Source organism: Aulonocara sp. 'chitande type north' Nkhata Bay, linkage group LG3 (genome assembly GCF_057382095.1).
Source record: "Aulonocara sp. 'chitande type north' Nkhata Bay isolate Kocher_YH1m ecotype deep benthic linkage group LG3, A_spYH_male_GT1.1, whole genome shotgun sequence".
NCBI lineage: Eukaryota > Metazoa > Chordata > Actinopteri > Cichliformes > Cichlidae > Aulonocara > Aulonocara sp. 'chitande type north' Nkhata Bay.
Window position 1 is genome coordinate 19,823,460 of NC_141346.1, and position 18,162 is coordinate 19,841,621.

At 39.5% G+C, this 18,162-nt stretch overlaps 1 protein-coding gene across 3 annotated transcripts; it reads right to left on the minus strand.

Annotated features, from left to right (window-relative positions):
* Positions 1 to 436: 436 nt before the first annotated feature.
* Positions 437 to 7,282, minus strand: LOC147334401 (uncharacterized). 3 transcript variants are annotated; one of them, XM_086271800.1, is made up of 5 exons: positions 7,073 to 7,282; positions 5,873 to 6,347; positions 3,391 to 3,458; positions 2,153 to 2,495; positions 437 to 1,974 (listed from the first exon to the last, which is right to left on the minus strand). In XM_086271800.1, exons 2-5 carry the CDS (start codon positions 5,922 to 5,924, stop codon positions 1,763 to 1,765), a joined length of 675 nt encoding a protein of 224 aa, XP_086127926.1. In that variant the 5' UTR covers positions 5,925 to 6,347; positions 7,073 to 7,282; the 3' UTR covers positions 437 to 1,762. The 3 variants fall into 3 exon arrangements, with proteins under 3 accessions (XP_086127926.1, XP_086127917.1, XP_086127935.1); XM_086271791.1 differs by having other exon boundaries at positions 2,153 to 2,498; XM_086271809.1 differs by lacking the exon at positions 5,873 to 6,347 and having other exon boundaries at positions 2,153 to 2,498.
* Positions 7,283 to 18,162: the final 10,880 nt, after the last annotated feature.

The window sequence follows — 18,162 nt, forward strand, 5'->3', positions numbered from 1 at the left end:
ATCAGGCTTCTTCTTTTTTTCCTGAAAAACTAAGAAAAGGGTAGGTTTTTTTTTTCTACAGGGATTCTTTTAAGGTTTGTTGTTTCAGCATTTTCTTGATTATCAGCTATTATTTCAGTGGTCACCTGAAACTTCTTAACAGTCCCATATTTTTATTCTTAGACTATATAGAGCAACATTTGTGGTCCATTACACTCTGGACATATGAACAACATCTTAATCTAAACCTTTAGAGACCAGAGCACTGACACTAACAGTTTAGAGGTTCGGGAATAAATGCTTTCCAGTCACAATCAGGAGGACTTTGATTATTAATAAAAAGTACTGCTGTGGAGGATGGTGTAAAATCTTTTTAATGCTGGATTGTGCTACTGTGGTTATCCTGGATCAGAAGGAGAGGTTGACATCCAGATGTAGAGTTCCAACAGATGCAGTTTATTTTATATTCAGTGTAGTGGTACATGAGGGTTGGGTATTGTGTGGTTTCTGCAAACAGGAGCCAAAAGGAAATTACAAAAAATAAGGAATTTCACAGGCTTCAAACACCCACACTACTGTGCTATTAAGTAGTTACATCACTGCAATTTAGCTGAACATGAATGCAATAAATATATTCTAAACAATTAATAAATGTGCCACAAGAGGGCACTCAGAGCTTAGCTCATATTGGAGCTAAGCTCAGATACAGACGAGAAAAAACTGGTTATGGCTAACTAACCAGATCTAGCAGTGGTGAACAAGCAGAGGAACAGATGTGACTATACTGAGTGACGGCAACATCAGGAACAAGGAACACGAGAACTGGAGAAATATCAAGAGCTGAGAAGATGTGGAGGATAACATCTGTGATGTCTTTATTAAACACTTCACTGCCTTCAGATTCTGACATTTAGATTGAATGAGACAAAGCTTAATTGTGTTTTAAAGCCCTGAAAATTTCATGTTTTCATATGTGTTTTACTAATCAAGTTATGAGGGCTAAAAAATGCGTCAGAGATAAGGCGAATTAAAAGGCACCAAGTGTCATGTGTACTCTGAGCTCTGAAACTCTCTGGAACTCTGAAAATAATCACAGTATGATTTTAAAGCTCCCCATTTTCTGTTCAGTCCATTTACCACTGAACAGAAGTTATTATCAGCAGAGTTTAAGTTTAAGTTACGTGTAATTTCAGTGTCACTGAAGCTTCTTTTGTTTGATGGTTGAATATAAAGTGTCTACCCTGTCTACCCAAGTGCTTGTTCACAGCTTGATTGTTGGAGCTTTTTGCTATTGTAGGGTATTAACCTGACAGCATAAAGCACCTCGAAGTCAAACCTACTGTGAAATGTGACTATATAAATAAAAGGGAACTGAATGTGAACACCAGTGCTGTTTCTATATTTAACAGTTGATTCTGGTATTAATACAAGACCTTTGTTTTGAGCAGCAACTTATCCCAACTTATCCATATGACCCTCTGAATGCTACCCAGAATGCACTACATCAGGGTGCCAATTCTTGTAGGGACCATGTTTATCTCCTTAACAACCAAGCTGTTAGCTGCTGTTAACAGTTCGTTGCTTCACTTTGCATGTGCAAGGACAACATTTAGCTTGACTTACAGCTGTCAGCACATCTAAAAGATTCTCAAATGGGTTCAGGTGGGAACTTTGAGATAATCCAATAGGATCATACACAGCATGTAAATACTTGATGTACATTCAGAAATAACATGAAATCATCTTGAGGTGCTCTTTATTGCATCGTAAAGAAAGTAACATTTCAGGCCATTTCCTCCCTCTTATCACTAGGCTTGGCTGGAAACTGCTCCTTACTTCTTTTAAATCTCAGAAATACCATAAACCCAATGACAGCAGTGATGAGAACAATAACAACAACAATCTGAATACTCAGAGTTTCTGCTTTTCCATCATACATGTCTGTAGCTCCTTTTTTCTTCAGCTGCTGTTCCAACAAGGTTTTATCCGTTTCACCTGCAGAGAAAACATCAGCTGTCAGAGTTTTGCTGTTGATCATCCACAGAGTTAGCAGCATGCTATGACTTCACCCATCACATGGTCATCCACCCACTATGTCAAAACTGCACAAAATTATAACTGGCCCAAAAAACTGGGGTGCGATGCAGTTTTCAGGGCGTGTAGACAAACTCACCTGTGACTGTGAGGTTGATGAAGTGACTGATCTCAGTGTGAACTCTTTTACTTCTCACAGGGTTCCTCACAGCTACATGACACTCATACATCCCAGTGTCATTAAACGTGACGTTCTTCAGGATCACAGAAACGTCTCCATCCTTCATCTCCGGGTCCCTCAGCTTCACTCGGCCATGAAAAGATGGATGTTGGTAGTTTTCATAGAATCGTTTGTTCCTGTAGAAGTAGACGTAGCCGTCTGTGTTCAGGTCAGCTCTGCTCCACTTCAACACCGAGATTCTTTCATCTGTGGAAATCTGACACTGAAGTGTGACGTCCTCTTCAAGCTTCGCCTGCGCATCCTGCTGCAGAAAAGAAAAGAATCAATCTTTTTTTCCCACTGTTAGAACAGGATATTTAAAACTGAACACACCACAGTTGATCCAAAAAAAGCCTGAAATGATGTCAGAGGAAAAAAGGGCGTTTGTGGTTCCACACATCACAAGTGTGAAAATGTCATGGAAACCTTTTTCTTTTCATCCAGTGCAGGCAGGTTTTTCTTTTTAAATGTCTAAAAGTACACCGAGATATCTTGAACATGATCATTGTGTTTTATTTATTTAGTTATTGTATTTATTAATTTACATTTAGCATTTGCGTAAACTAAAAGTACATTTTCAACCTGTAAAAACAAGTCAGTCCAGAAGCAGTACAAAATGCAGTGCCTCTAATGTTCACTTACAGCTTCAAAAGAGACTGTTCGTATTAACTATTATCTTAGAACGGCAAAATAAGCTGTCTACAGACTTTAAACTGTTTGGGTCTTCGTACCTAATTTCCCCTTTTCTAATAACTCCATATGGATTATGCCGAGGCTAGAAATGAGGAAAACACTTGATTAACGTGGACCTAACAGAGGTGGTTGTACCTGCCCGCAAGGCTTCACCTCAGCTTTTGTCTGTGGTCACGGAGTCCATTTGAACATCTGTGTTAGACATGATCCTATTATTTGAAGTTGTTCAGGAGATATCGTGTTCACAATAAGATAACTCCTCTGACCACAGGTTCCAGCTCAGTGTGAGTCTGTAAAAGTCCTTCACCAGTTTTTTCCAATTGGATTTAAAGCACTCGTGAACGATATTAGCCCAGATAATGAAACATTATCATCAATAAAACACTCCTCTTTGATATTATTTTGTCCTCTGATACCAAGCATGTGATCACAAATGCCTTGTAAGGCTGTCAGATGGTTTTCACCTGAGCACACATCTGTGATGATGTGTTTGATGTCCAGTCGGTGGTCCCTCTTTGCTTTAAACTACCTCCTGCACAAAAGACAGTGACTGATGTCAGACTGATGTTAATGATTTTCATTTCACACACATTCAGCGACATCCTGAGCTGAACTGAGAGCAGCATTAACAGTTTAAACCTTTGAGGAAATGCTTCTTCTGTGAGATATTTTTCATTTCCAGGTAGTCTTTTAACACGTTTAGACACAGGGATCACATTTTAAACATGAACACAACTAATAATGTTAAAATGATAGTTTAGGAAAAACATGTTTTCTCATATTAGAGTACGATTTTTAATGATTTAGATCACCACAACTGTGAAAATCCCACGCGTTATCATGAATCACTCTCACATCAACTCATCGTTGCATAGTAAAATCCCCCAATAATAATGGCTATTAGAGTCATGGAACAGATGAGATTTCCTCAGAACCTCTAAAAAACTCCCCATCTTATCACAGTTATGGTTGAAATACACAGTTTACCATGTTAAACACACTTTAAAGAGCAAACTTCTCATATTTGATACAATCCCCTATGACATCTCGTGGGGCTCTAGAAGCAACAATAAGCCTGCCTTCTTGGTGTTGATTTCAATGACTGACAGGCTGCTACTGAACTCTGTCACAGCGTCGTGCATGGTAAAAATTATCACTTAACAAGTGTCAGAAGTAGGGATGGGTATCGAAAACCGGTTCTTGTTGAGAACCGGTTCCCACTGTTTCAATTCCTTGGAATCGTTTGCCATTTTAACAAACGATTCTCTTATCGATTCCAGTCGCCCCGAATGACGTCACCACGTTGTGGAGCGTCATTTACCTGGCAGGAAACACGGCACCTAAGTGGCTCAAACGCTCAAAAGTTTGGTTATACTTTACGAGAACAGATGACAACAGGGCAACTTGCAATACTTGCAAAGTAGAGATTTCATTTAAGGGAGGAAACACTATGAATATGCAAAAGCATTTGCTCACAAAACACACGATGACCTTAAATGAATGTCGTGTTTTTAATTCCGCTCCGGACTCGTGAATCTCAACCGAGCAGCAGCGGTAACGTTTGCACGTCCTCTCCCGTTAATGCGGCAGGTAAATAATCAACTAACAGTGCATATTATGTTAGCGCGATCTGCCTTATTACAAAACCTGCCATTACTGTGCATTTAGGTGACCACGATGAGAGAGACAGACAGAGTCTGGCTGGCTCAGATGCTGGCAGTTCTCGCTGCAGTCTACCGGTAGCGTCTCCTTTCAAGCCAGGATAGACGAATGTCACCGAGCAGTGACTAAGTTTGTGGTCAAAGGCTTGAACCCATTTGCCACAGCAGATGCCCCCGATTTTCGGTAAGTGAATGTGTTTAATTGTAGGCAGGGACATTACTGGATATTCTTGTGTAATTGCCACAGAATAATTTATGTTATACTTTGTTATTGCTACAGAAGAATATTTATTTTATTATTTTACATTTACAATTTTTTTTTCCTGGGGACCCTGTGACACCCCATTGAAGAGCCGTAGGCTGGATCTCTTAAGATCTCACTGTTGGGTTTGTAAGGCCATGTTACTCCTAAATTTCTATCTTGTTCAAAGAGAAGATATAAAACAAAGTTCTAAGCTAATCGACCTTAGTGTTCTCCTTTTTTAAAAAGAATCGATAAGAGAATCGATAAAGAATCGAATCGATAAGAGAATCGATAAAGAATCGAATCGTTAAACAGAATCGAAAATGGAATCGGAATCGTGAAAATCTTATCAATACCCATCCCTAATAATGACGCTACTCCGGTTTACAATAGGGTTCATTCGCTAGTCCCATCCCTAGTCAGAAGTGTCAGACTTGATAACAACACATCTTGCCTAAGCATCAGTGTGAAAATGGATACAGACAAATGGGCTGTTATAGCTTGCTAACGCATTTTTACCAGGGCTGTATTTTGAGGGGGGCATGGACTCGTAAAACTGCTTTCAACATCTTAAATATCTGAACATTTGAGTAAACACTATCCCAGGATGGATGAAGTGGAAGTTGTTATAAACCCATTAAAAATGTATGTTAACCAGACGCTAGACTTTGTTGAAAACTCTAAAGAATGAACTTAAAATAATCATGGAAAGGATTTCCACATTTCATCAAATTGGAATAACAGAATTGCATAATGCTAAAAATAAAAAATAAAGCAATTTAAAATACGTGGAAATTCTTTCCATGATTGTTATTCGAAGAGTTATTTTTTGAGTTTCATTGTTAAAGACTTGAGTGAACTGAACTCATTGCCTTAATCAAGATCTATGAAAAGTGACAGGGAAAATACATTTAGTCATGTTTTGAACAATTCAAGTTAATTTTTTTCTCTACACGGAAAAATATTAATTTAGTTACTCTTTTTAGTTTAGCTTTGAAGTTTGACACGAATTAAAATATAAACATGCTCAGTTTCACTCACCTATAGATGAAACAATTAGAGATAAATACAGGAAGATTATTAAAGAAGTCATCTAAAGTCTGATAGGTGGACGGTCACGGCGGAGCAGCTGCACACTGAGCAGAACAGGAGGAAGACTAAAGCAAATGAAAGCGAAGAAGTCACAGGGTTTCAAAGAAGTTATTCAAAGCGACACAGCTGTCACACCTCTATTTACGAGGCTGCTTCACGGATCGATTAGCTTGCAACGCAGCGGTTGATCTAGCTCTTAGTAAAGCGCATTTCCCCTGTAAAAAAAAAAAAGGGGGGGGAAGAAAACACAAGCTACTGAAGAAATCACTGGGAAAAACCTAATTGTATTAACCTCAGCAGCTCAATGTGACTGCGCCCGTCATATTTCAGTCCGATCTGTTTAAATACAAGTTTGAAATTAGAGTTGTATGTTGAGCTTCGATGGATGAACGTGTTCGCTTCAGGCCCGGATACATGCTGTGTCCTGTGGAGCGACAACAACAGAAACAAGAAATCCTCAGATTTTGTGTTTTAAATGTTCTGACAGCAGCAGATGTCGCAAACAGCGAGATGGACAAATTCAGTCTTCAGTGGGTAACCATAGTAACTCTTCTGACTTCCAGGTTAAAATCAGCTGTAATCTTCAGTTTCCCTTCTCAGTGTGTTTTAGGCTGTTTGTAGATTCTGTGCCGTAAGAACGCGGTTTATAACGCTGCTGAACCGTGTCTTACGTTTCTCGCTCAAAGTGTGCGCGCACAAAAGCTTCTCGTTAATGCTCAGCAATGCTCTCGCATCTCATTTGCACCACTAATGCATCATGTTTCCTCGTATATTTAAAGGCTTTACTTTGTAGCTCTCTGTCAGCTGTTTTCTGATCATTTCTCTAAGTGAAATGGGAAACGCTCAAGCGGTCGGTTACGCGCACAAGACAAAAACAAAACGGCCTGATTTGATCTGAGCGCGCACAGCGAGAAGCAGGAAGTTTTTTAATTTCCTCACATCGTCTCTGACTGAACGTTTCTGTTTTTGGAGTCAGCAAACAAAAAAGAAAATATATATTTGACCCGCTCCGGAGTTACTCCACATTCTGAGTGGAAATTATGGTTTCCTTAACTGTTTATCTGCAGGCAGGTCTCACATGGTTTACTTATGAGCAAGTTTGGAAATCTAATAAATATGAAGAAATCGCTTATGTTAGTTAACGCTCACCTGCAGACACAGTGAGTCCAGCAGAGACGCTCAGATGTCCGAGCAGCCATTTCCGCTTCAATGTTCCGAGTTTGAGAAATATCCATAGGATGGTGAGATTTCCCCAAAACAGAATATCCCAGTTTAAACCCTGCCGAGGAGTTTAAAGAGAAGTTTTTCAATACAGCTAAAAGTTTCTGAGCGTGAAAACAGGTGCGTTTTTGTTCAGTGGCTGCTTGTCTTTTGAGGAAGGAGAACAGACTGAGGGTGGGGTTATAAACACGTGCTAATAACAAAGGGGCTCAAGTCAATGAGCTAAACGTCTGGATTCAGAGCTGCTCAACAACAAAACCAATCTATCATAAGTCACATTAAAACCATCATAGAAGCTGTTTAGTCGAATCTAAAGGATTCATGCTCAGCTTGAAGTAGATCTCTGACTGTGACCTTCCATCATACTGACAGTGGCCCACACTTGATTGGCTCTAAGCTAAGAAAATGAACATGTCTGCCAAGAAATGTGTGGCTAAGAAAGTGACGTGGAGTCAATCATGAAGCTCAAACAAGATCTGCAGTTACAGTTTAAAGCAGTGGTGTCAAACACGAGGCCTGGGGAGCAGAACCAGCCCACCAACAAGATGAATTTAGGCCGACTGGAGTTGAAGGAGTGAAAAATTATACAAAACTAGAATATTTCCAGATGTAGATATAAAAAAGAAAACCATCATAAAAAATTGGAAATAAAAAATAGATAGAAAATGTGACTCATCATAAAAAGCAAATGTATTAATCAAATTGTTTAAGTTGGGTAAAGGATTCATGTTTTAGCTTTTTTTCCCAGTGTCTCGTTATTTATTACTATTTTCAGAATGTAATTCCTTAAATTAAAAAAGGAAACTATGGCAGGGTGCACTCTACTAGTTAAAAAAACAAAAAACAAAAACTCAAGTGTTCAGTCAGTGGCGTACTGACACCGACACGTGCTTTCCATTCACAGTTAGTATTATTTATTATTAATAAAACACTAGTATCAGCACATCAATAAAAAAATGAAACAGGTTTTTTTTAATTTTACAGTTTATCTGAAGGAAGTAGTGCAGCTTTGTACTGTACACCATAAACTGAACAGTGTAAATGTCAAAGGGCAAACTGAATTAAAAACAGCCATAAACTGTGTTAGCATGGAAAAATACACTATCTGCTCCAGCCTGCAAAATAGCTACACAATCTTAATCTCAACAAACAGTGATGAACACTGTAACATACGTTTCTGTGGACACACACAGGGACATGAGAGTAAATCAACAGAAAGGTCATCTGACAAGTATGCGAGTGGTTGTGCTTTGCTACACTAACATTTGCGCTTCTTTTAAAGTGGAAATGTTTTGGTCATTTCACCCAAGTACTCATATTGTGCCAGAGCTACTTATACCAGAGTAGCTTTGCATGCAGTTCAAAATGAGAAGCCCCTTGGTGTATCCCTTATCAGATAGAATCTATCTGAAATGAGCTGTTTAACTCCTCCCTCTTCAGCATAACTTTCTTCTGATTGGCTGAAAGAGTTAAAAAGCAGGTAGGCGGGGCTTCTGCACTGCAGGAGCTTTGTGCACTCACACCAGTATCTGTGAAGAAAGAGGAACTTACCACTGATGAAGAGATGAAAAAGTTAACAACAATTTTTAAACAGTACAAAAAACTGGATAACTGAAGGGAAGTGGTGCTGTTCAACTAAAGAAATGAATACTGAAAATATCTGTTGTATCTGAGCAAAAACACAGAGGAGGTTGAGCCTTAGCAACTTGAAAACATTACACACTCTAAATGTGGTTAAGAAAAAAAAACAAACATGCAGCTGTGCGTACAGACATAAAGATAGAAACTTTAAAATCCAGCAAACAATAAGCTAATGCTCTTCTCTTATCACATTTCAACCCGTAAATGACAAAACAAACACTAAATCACAAAGAAGATGAGCTTGTTGTCCTCAGTGTCATGTTTGCACTTTTCTCCGTCTCCTTTTTGTCCTTTTGTAAAAGTCTCCATATTTTTACTGTTTAAATATGCAGTTATAGTGTCAACATTTAAAAACTATATTGTGTTTTTCAAAAATGTCCTCATTTACTGAAGTCATACATGAGGAAACTGGTGATGTCATCTTCTCCAGCTTCTTCTGGTAAGCTGGTTCCATACAACCAATGATAAAACCACCACACAGACTGATGCAACAGTCAACAACACGGTGAGAAGTATAGAGGCTCCAGAAGGTTTGGTGGTGTGTTTCTCTAAAACAAAGCAAACACAGTCATTAAGTTGTCGTCACATTGTGAATGTTGAAACCTGCAGAAACACAGACAGGTGAGTGCGTCACCTGTGACAGTGATCCAGCTGGATGGAGACTCTCCATGACCGCTGATGTCACACTTGTAGAGGCCTTCATCAGACCTGGAAACATGCTGGATGGTCATGTGACCTGTAGGCTCTTTCCCGATGAAGACGCCATCTTTATAGAAAGCAGCTGGGAAGTTGGAGGGAGTGGTCTTTGTTTTACAGAGCAGAGTGACGTCATCTCCCTCCATCACAGGGAGGACAGGACTCTGCAGGATCACTGATTTATCTGAGCACAGAGACAAACTACAGCATTTCATCCATTTACACACAGCTTCATCAACACTAACTCCACACACTCAGCTTACCAGTGACTGTCAGGTTAACCATATTTTATATATATATATATATATATATATATATATATATATATATATATGATTGGAACAGAATTGTCTGAAGCGTTTGGTTTCTATAAGCTCTAAAAAGTTGAGTTCTCAATTGAAAAAGAGGTTAAAAATGCTCTTGTGCCCTTTCACATGATATATTACTCTATGTGGGTTATTTATCTTTTTGTGAAGGTCAGCTTTGACCCTGGGTCTTAGAAATGAAGGGTCAAGTTCAAGTGCTTAGTCAGGCTAAGTAAAGCCTAGTATGTTGTTCACAAGTTTGAAGAAGATCCATAAACAGTTGTGGGTAATATGCATTTTTTGATGATTTCCCCATGTGGAGTGACCTTGACCTGATTTCCCCAAAATTAAATCAGCTCGAGCTGTTATTGGTATCTACCATTTTTATCTACCATTTGAAAAAGGCATCCAATCAGACAATCAAACAGAATCAATTACATGCTTCCTCCCTTCAGGCAAAGAACTACAACATTTCATCCATTTACACATAGCTTCATGAACAGTAATGTTGGTTTTACGGTCCCACACATGCACAATCGTGGTTGGGTTTTTTCCTATCCCAGGTGTGTTCCAGTGCAGTACTCCAAGATCCTGACTGGAAATCACTGGAAGCAGATTATGTGAGCAGTTGAATGTGGGCCGAAATAGAGCGAGGATCGAATCAGAACAGGAGGATGGGGAAAAAGTGAAAAAAAAAATAGTATGAAAAACACAGTCAACACTTTTCATTATTTTAACCCTTTTTTCACTTCAGCTCTTTCTGTGTTTGAACGTCGATCTTCCCCGTGGGTGGCTGACAGACCATCACTACTACAAGCAAGACTGGCCCACAGACTATACTTTGGTATACTGCCTCCATCTGGCAACAGAGCTCATTGCAGGGAGACAGGCCATCCCTGAATTGGAACAGACAGTGAACATGCTTGACCATAAAAGAAGCTTAACTCCACACACTCAACTTACCAGTGACTCTCAGGGTGAGGGTGCTGCTGGTTTCTCCCTCTCTGAACTCGCACCAGTAATCTCCACTGTCCTGTGTTAAGATATAGGTGATCTTGCAGGCAGAAGCAGTTGCTTGCCCCCACCCATCTCCACACGGAGTCATTCGCTTTTTACTAGTGTTTCTCCTCAGAGTCCATCCAGCAGAGCTGTGGTCCTCCACGCAGCGCAGAGACAGAAAGTCTCCTTCAAACAGCTGGAGGCTGCTGGGACTCACAGTCAGACGAGCTGTGAGGGCTAAAGTGAAAAACAAGGAATCATTTTGATACCAAAAACCATCTGGTCTTTTTTTTTTAAATCAGTCTTCTCACATAAGTGAGATACTTGTGCAACTTAGGTGAGATGAAGCCCCGGAGAATAAAAGAGCAGACTAACATGCAAGTTTCTCACATGATGGTTTGAAGAGGATTCATGACGAAAATATTCAAATCTAAATCTGAATCTGTAACCCATGTGATGTGTAATCACTATCTGTTTATACACCTCTGTCCATTTATTTCCATTCCTTCACCCCTAACCTGTGGCAGCAGATGGCTGCTCCACCCAGTCTGAAGCTTTTTCCTGTTAAAAGGGAGTTTTTCCTTCCCACTATCGCCAAGTGCTTGTTCAGAGGGGATCGTCTGACTGTTGGGTGTTTTTTTTCTAACACTGTACGGTCTGTATCCTACAACACGAAGCCTCTTGAGGCAACTGCTGTTGTGATTTGGCGCCATATTAATACAAAAGATGATTTATCTCAGTTCATACACCAACATGAGTCTGTATCAAACCACAGGACTACAATTACAAATCTTAGAAATAGATTTGTTGTAATTTGTTGTACTGCTGTCAGTGTGGTAAAAGCACAGCACTAAAAAAACCAACTGCTGCTCTCTGTACCCTGTACTTGTCTATACAGCTATCCCTAACATCCTCCCTCTGAAACCCTCTGCTTGTCCTCCTTCCCTCCACCCATCAGTCTTTTCTGTGGTCTTCCTCTTTTCCTCCTGCCTGGCAGCTCCATATTTATGATTCTTTGTCCTGTATATCCATTATCCCTCCTCTGCATATGCACAAAACACCTCAACCTTATATTTTTCAGTGCGACCAGTTAGAAAAGATGCAAAATAAAGAAAATAAAAGTAAAATGCAGATGTACTGATCTATCAATACGAATGGAAACATATGGACTCCTCTACATGTAGTAGCAGGTTGTATGCAACACAACCGTGTGCGTGTATGTTTTATTTGTCTTGCTCTAAGCTCATAGTGGAAGAAATTGACCGCATGCTGTGAGTGTTTTCACCCGTGGTGGGGCGGAGCTAACACGGTGGGCAGGGAGAGAGTTTGTTGTTGTTACACATCAGAAACATAGCTAATGGTTTCTGTGCTATATTTTTTCCACTGAATGAACAACAACAACAAAAGGCCCGCTGCTGTCGAGAGCTCATAGGTTTAGACTAAGCTTGTGAACAACCTGTTCTCATCCTCATTTCGTGTTTGTGGAAGCAGCTGGTGAGGCTCATGTATGCACATGGATTTGTTGTCTGTTCCCAGACAAACATCAGCGAGACGGGTCTGTCTCTCCCAACTCGTCTTTACACTGTTAGCACCATCCTTTACTAACCTGTGAGAGATAAAAGTCAAACACTGAAACTTATTTAGGTCACCTACACCAATCCATTAATTAACTTCCTTTATGATAGACCATTATCTCTGTATCCTCAACACCATCAGTCAGGCCACGGACTTCACAGAGATCACCATCATCTCCTGAATTAAGTCGCTTAATTAACTCCTTGAGTCGCCTCAAGGTGCTTTATATTGTAAGGTAGACCCTACAGTAATACATGCAGCTAAAAACTAACCAATCATAGGAATTACAGAAACAAAAACATGCAGGATCTCTGATATGTGCCACAAACCAATTATATTACATATTTAAAAAAAAACTTCCATCACTTCCTTATAAACTTTTGTCTTTTTAGTGCTTTACTCACCACAAATCAGAATCAAAATCAGGAGGAATCTGAAAGAATCCATGAATGACGAGTGCAGAGTGACTGCAGAAGGAAACCAGCTTTACATTCGACACTGACAAGTGTTTATACAAGGAGGCAGCGTCATTTAAAGGAAGGGTTTGTGGTTCTCAGAATCGAGACCAGAAGCAGACAAAGGGATCACACGCTTATTCAAAAGTAAATAAATGTAAAGATCCTTGTGACCAGTGAGATTATTTAACTAGATTAACATCTCTGGCCTCAAAACAGAGCACACATGCACCGCCACAGCACGACACAGAGCATAAAGCAGGAATATCACAGGATGTCAAAATAAAGCTGCTCGATGTTCCAACAGTTCCCTTATCTTTTATTGACATAAGACATTTGAAATGTGTCATATAAAATGTAAGGAATGTGAAATAAGATATAAGGAACATGAGATATAATATAGTAGCATAGCACAAACATCTGATAATACTACAAAATCATTAGGACTTATATTGTATTATATTGTAAACACTGAGAACAGATATAAAACATCAGAAATATGATATTTTAAAAAAAAGAATAGAAAAAAAATGAGAACAAGCTCTGTATATCAGTAAAGTTTATTTCATTCAAACGAGCCATGTGTCCATATAATCAAGGCTGTTGTACTGATATTTACACTGTGCTTGTAGAGTCAAAGCACATATTAAAACAAATATGTAGGACTGCTTTATTCCATTTGAGCAAATACTGTAAAATTAATCTCTAAAATATCTAACATCAAAAATCTTAATCACCTCATACTACCATGTCACTCCATCCCAAACTGCAGGCTTACCTGCTGGGAGGCAGAGCCTTCAGTTTTCAGGCCCCTCTTCTGTGGAACCAGCTTCCAGTTTGGATTCGGGAGACAGACACTATCTCTACTTTTAAGATTAGTCTTAAAACTTTCCTTTTTGCTAAAGCATATAGTTAGGGCTGGACCAGGTGACCCTGAATCCTCCCTTAGTTATGCTGCAATAGACGTAGGTTGCCAGGGAATTTCCCATGATGCATTGTGTTTTTCCTTTCCAGTCACCTTTCTCACTCACTATGTGTTAATAGACCTCTCTGCACCGTCGCAGCAGATGGCCCCGCCCCTCCCTGAGCCTGGTTCTACCGGAGGTTTCTTCCTGTTAAAAGGGAGTTTTTCCTTCTCACTTTCACCAAAGTGCTTTCTCAGAGGGGATCATATGATTGTTGGGTTATTGTATTATTGCAGGGTCTACCTTACAATATAAAGCACCTTGAGGCGATTGTTGTTGTGATTTGGCACTGTTTTCCTCCTTCACCCACAGAAACTCACATTTCTTTACTTCAACTGCTGCACATCGTTGTACTTCTGCTTGATGAACTCATTTGCTTCTATTTTAGAAAGTTTGGCGCTCAAAGTGCTCATAAAAAGCATATTTGCTTTTTTCTGTTGCCGTTGTACCATAAAAGTACACACCAGTAATATAAATTCAACACAATAAGACTTTTAATGGAAAAGCTAAACCAGACCTACAAAAAATGTAGTTCATGGAAGAGACCAAAAACATCAGCAACATATGGTCTCATCTGTACGTCAGTGTGAGTGTTTTTTTACTGTGTGTGCATTTTGTTTGTTTTGCTATGAGCTGAAGATGTCCACGCAGCCGTCTGTTTCCTCCTCCGTGTGTTTACATCTCTCACAGTGAGAAACGGGAGACGGGCTTTGAGCTGTTTATCCAGTCAGACAAGCCTGACGTCTGACTGCAAATGGAGGGATTTCTCAATTGGCTGAGCATAAACTAAAAACATTGTCTAAGAAACAGTTCACCTTTGAGTGGCCTGAGCATCACCGTCGGATATAACTTTTTATCTGTGAGCTGTCAAGATAGATCAATAGCTAGGTAGGTGCCACAGGTGCCTGCTGAGGGTCTTATACTTTACTATGCAGGGATTTAATAAAACATTAAGTAAAAGTAACTTTAACATTGTGTAAAATTAGAATAATATGTATACATTAAATCTAAGAAAAACAGCTGAAAGGATACAATAATGTAATACAATATTTAAGGTAAATAGTTTGATATAATAGTAAAACACAGATGAGATTGGGACATTATGGCTGGCAGGTGTCACTTGTCACAGAATGAAGAGTTGTTATGCAGCTTCATAGAGAATGGTAGGAAGGTGTTCTTTATGGTAGCGAGGTTAAATCAGTCTGAGGGAGAAGAAGCTCTGCTGCCTCCGCAGTGTGGAGTGGAGTGGGTGGGATTGGTTGTCTGTTACACCCCTGAAAACAGGGGGAAAAGAATCACGAGAGTGATTATGACTTGCGTCTCTCATGCAGTAGTTTATTGCAGTCAAAATGAGCAGAAACGTTTCACATTCTGTACTGCTAAATGTCACATGGTGGAAGAAAAACACTAAATAATAAACCGAAATACTAAAGTGCTTATTATACATATACTTGAGCAGGTTTCCTGACAAAATGGCTGACAATTGTGGTGTTTTTAGCTCCTGCCGTTATCTTAATGGCCATTACACAGTACAAAACACAGCTCAAAACCGCCACGTATATGTGCACAAAACTGCAATGTAATGCTTTTAACGCTTACAAAACAATGAAGGATTACCTCTTAAATATCTTAACAGTGTACACATTGGAAATATATCAACTTTTAAACACTTTTACCTGAAAACAGGGGGAAAAGAATCACGAGAGTGATTATGACTTGCGTCTCTCATGCAGTAGTTTATTGCAGTGAGGAGAACGCGCGAAAGCCCCCTAGTGGAGAATAGAGACACTACTAATCGATCCCAGAAAAGGCTTACTAGCCGATCACTGATGTATAGATTGCAGTTCTCTTAAGTAACATGAAAGCCATTAATATAACATGAAAAATAATAAACTCTTAACCATTTTCTTACCATATTTACATTATTTTCGTCCTTATATCAACTGATATGAATTAGTATTAACTGAACAGTTTTATATGCAATAGTCATTCAACCTGTCACATGTCCACCTCAGTTTAGTGACCTCTGACCCTCAATGACTCAAACGCCTCTAAATTGTGACCAATGTCGCTTCGAACCTTTTGATCCCTTTGCTGATCCAGCTGGCTTCTCTGGCTCTGATACTTCCCCCCCCCAGCAGACAGCAGAGCAAACAGCAGTCGCTACAGACTAGTAGATCTCAAAGGGTTGCATTTTTTCAAAGCAGCTATTGGTGCTCATTCATGCACACGGTGCGCTTTGTTATCTAAGCCCTGCCCTGTAGGTTATAACACCCGTGAGATGGCTCTGTCCCAAATTGTGTTGTATCACTGAGCAGATTCACTGCTGGGAAGCATTTAAAAGAAAAAATAGCAAAAACTTATTTTCTAAACTTAACTGTTAAAAGAAAAAGAAAAACCGAAGAAAGAGGAGAAAATAAAGAACAAAGAGACACCCCGGGGTCTGACTAACCTGCAGTTTGTGCCACCACCACCTCCTCTTTTTTACCCTAATGCAGTGTTTATGTATCACCACTGGCACAGCTGGTGAATCGAGGCACAAACACACAGAGAACCACAAATATACTGGAGAGTAAACCACTTAACCTTGGATATCCTCAAACATTAGTCTCAAAAACGTTAGAAATGTGTATCATATGATCCATAAACATAAAATAAGATGTTCAAATGTGCAAAATGGAGACTAATTTCACTCCATAGTAAACACCAACACACCAACATACAGAAATAAAGACAACAGATTAGTCAGAGTCAGGTCTTTTCAGTAGATCACTTTTAAATGTTTAGACAACTCTCTCACTGAACAAAAACACACATATCAAATGTTTTTTAAATAGTTTTCCAAAACCTGTTCAGATGGCTCTTGTTTCAAATACAGATGAATATATATATTCATTGACTGTCAACCCGAGAGCTGACATTCAGTTGACATTCAGACGAGCTGTAAGGGCTGAAATCAAACATTAGAACATGTAGGCAGATGTAGAACGACGATTAGTATAGATGATTATTACGAGGTGTTGAAGAGCAGTCAGTGTAACAATAAACATTTGCACAAAAAAGCTGGTCAGCTGCTGTTGGTGTCAAAATATTACAAATATAAGTATAAAAAATGCTGCTATAGTCAATATGATCAATTGCAGTAAAAGGTTGGAGATGTTACCAGCAGGGGGCAGAGAGGGGATATTTGTGAGTGCATACATTAAGTTCAGCATGAATCTTAAACAGTCAAGACTGCAGTAATGCTAGTCTCTGCGTGTGAATACATTATACAGAACAATGTAGGTTAAAACGCATAAAAGGGGAAGAAGTGCAGAGACAGCAGACCTGAGATGAATTTCCTGACATCATTCAGATGAAAGAGGAGAGCCCACTGAGTGTTCGCAGGGTTAGTTTCACAGGGATTACTCATATATACACTAACCTCAGCATCTGAAACACTGAAAATATTTAATATGAACGTCCAGTGAGAAACTTTGGAGGTGGAGTAAAACACTTCAACTTGAATATCCTCAAACATTTCCTGCCTGGAACTGAACCTGAACGCAGTTAAAAACCTACTTCTTACAGGGCTTGTAGTCTGAAACACGCTTGATCTCTGATATATAATATAATATATTAAACGTGCTGGGAGAAGGTCCCTGGACAGACCCAGGACACGTTGGAGAGATTATATCTCTTGGCTGGCCTGGGAACACCTTGATGTTCCCCCTGACAAGCTGGAGGAGGTGGCCGGGCAAAGGGAGGTCTGGGCTTCTCTGCTTAGGATGCTGCCCTTGCATCCTAGGTCATGGGAAAAAATGGATAAACACAGATGCATGGATTCACTGCTTCAATCACCTGCAGAGCCAGAAATCAGAGCCAAAATGCATGTGAGGGAATCGATGAATGACAGCGGCAGACAGGAGTGGCTGCAGTCTGTCTTAAAGCAAGTTTTCACTCAGCTGTCTCCTTAATGAAGGGAGGAAGTGACTCCTGTTACTTAAAGAGAGATTTTACAAAGCGAGAGGAAGCACTTCTTCACCTGTGTGAACACTGGATTAGATCACTGGGAGCAGTTGTTATGGAAGTTAAACCCTCTTCCTATAAGACATCTGCAAGCAACAAAATCACACTTAAAACCAACACAATGACACCGAGACATGATTTGAAATTGTGAAATAAATAAATGTTTACCCAACATGAGTGACCATGCTACCTTCACTATATTAGAGTTCAAACAGCTGTGTGTGCTGTCCAAAATTTTCTCAGTAATCACTATTAACATATTATTATTGAAAATAATGATACTGATTAATCAGACACAAGTCTGAGGAGCAGGTGTCTCTCACATACATCATACAGCAAGGGTGCAGTATACACATCTGTCACTGCTTATTGAA

Coding starts and splice junctions, on each gene's coding strand:
- LOC147334401 (XM_086271791.1), bottom strand. CDS start 5,924: ATGACTTCTTTAATAATCTTCCTGTATTTATCTCTAATTGTTTCATCT. Junction 3,459..5,872: donor TCTAATTGTTTCATCTATAG/GTGAGTGAAACT, acceptor TCTTTTGTGCAG/GAGGTAGTTTAAAGCAAAGA. Junction 2,499..3,390: donor CATCACAGATGTGTGCTCAG/GTGAAAACCATC, acceptor TCTTTTCTGCAG/CAGGATGCGCAGGCGAAGCT.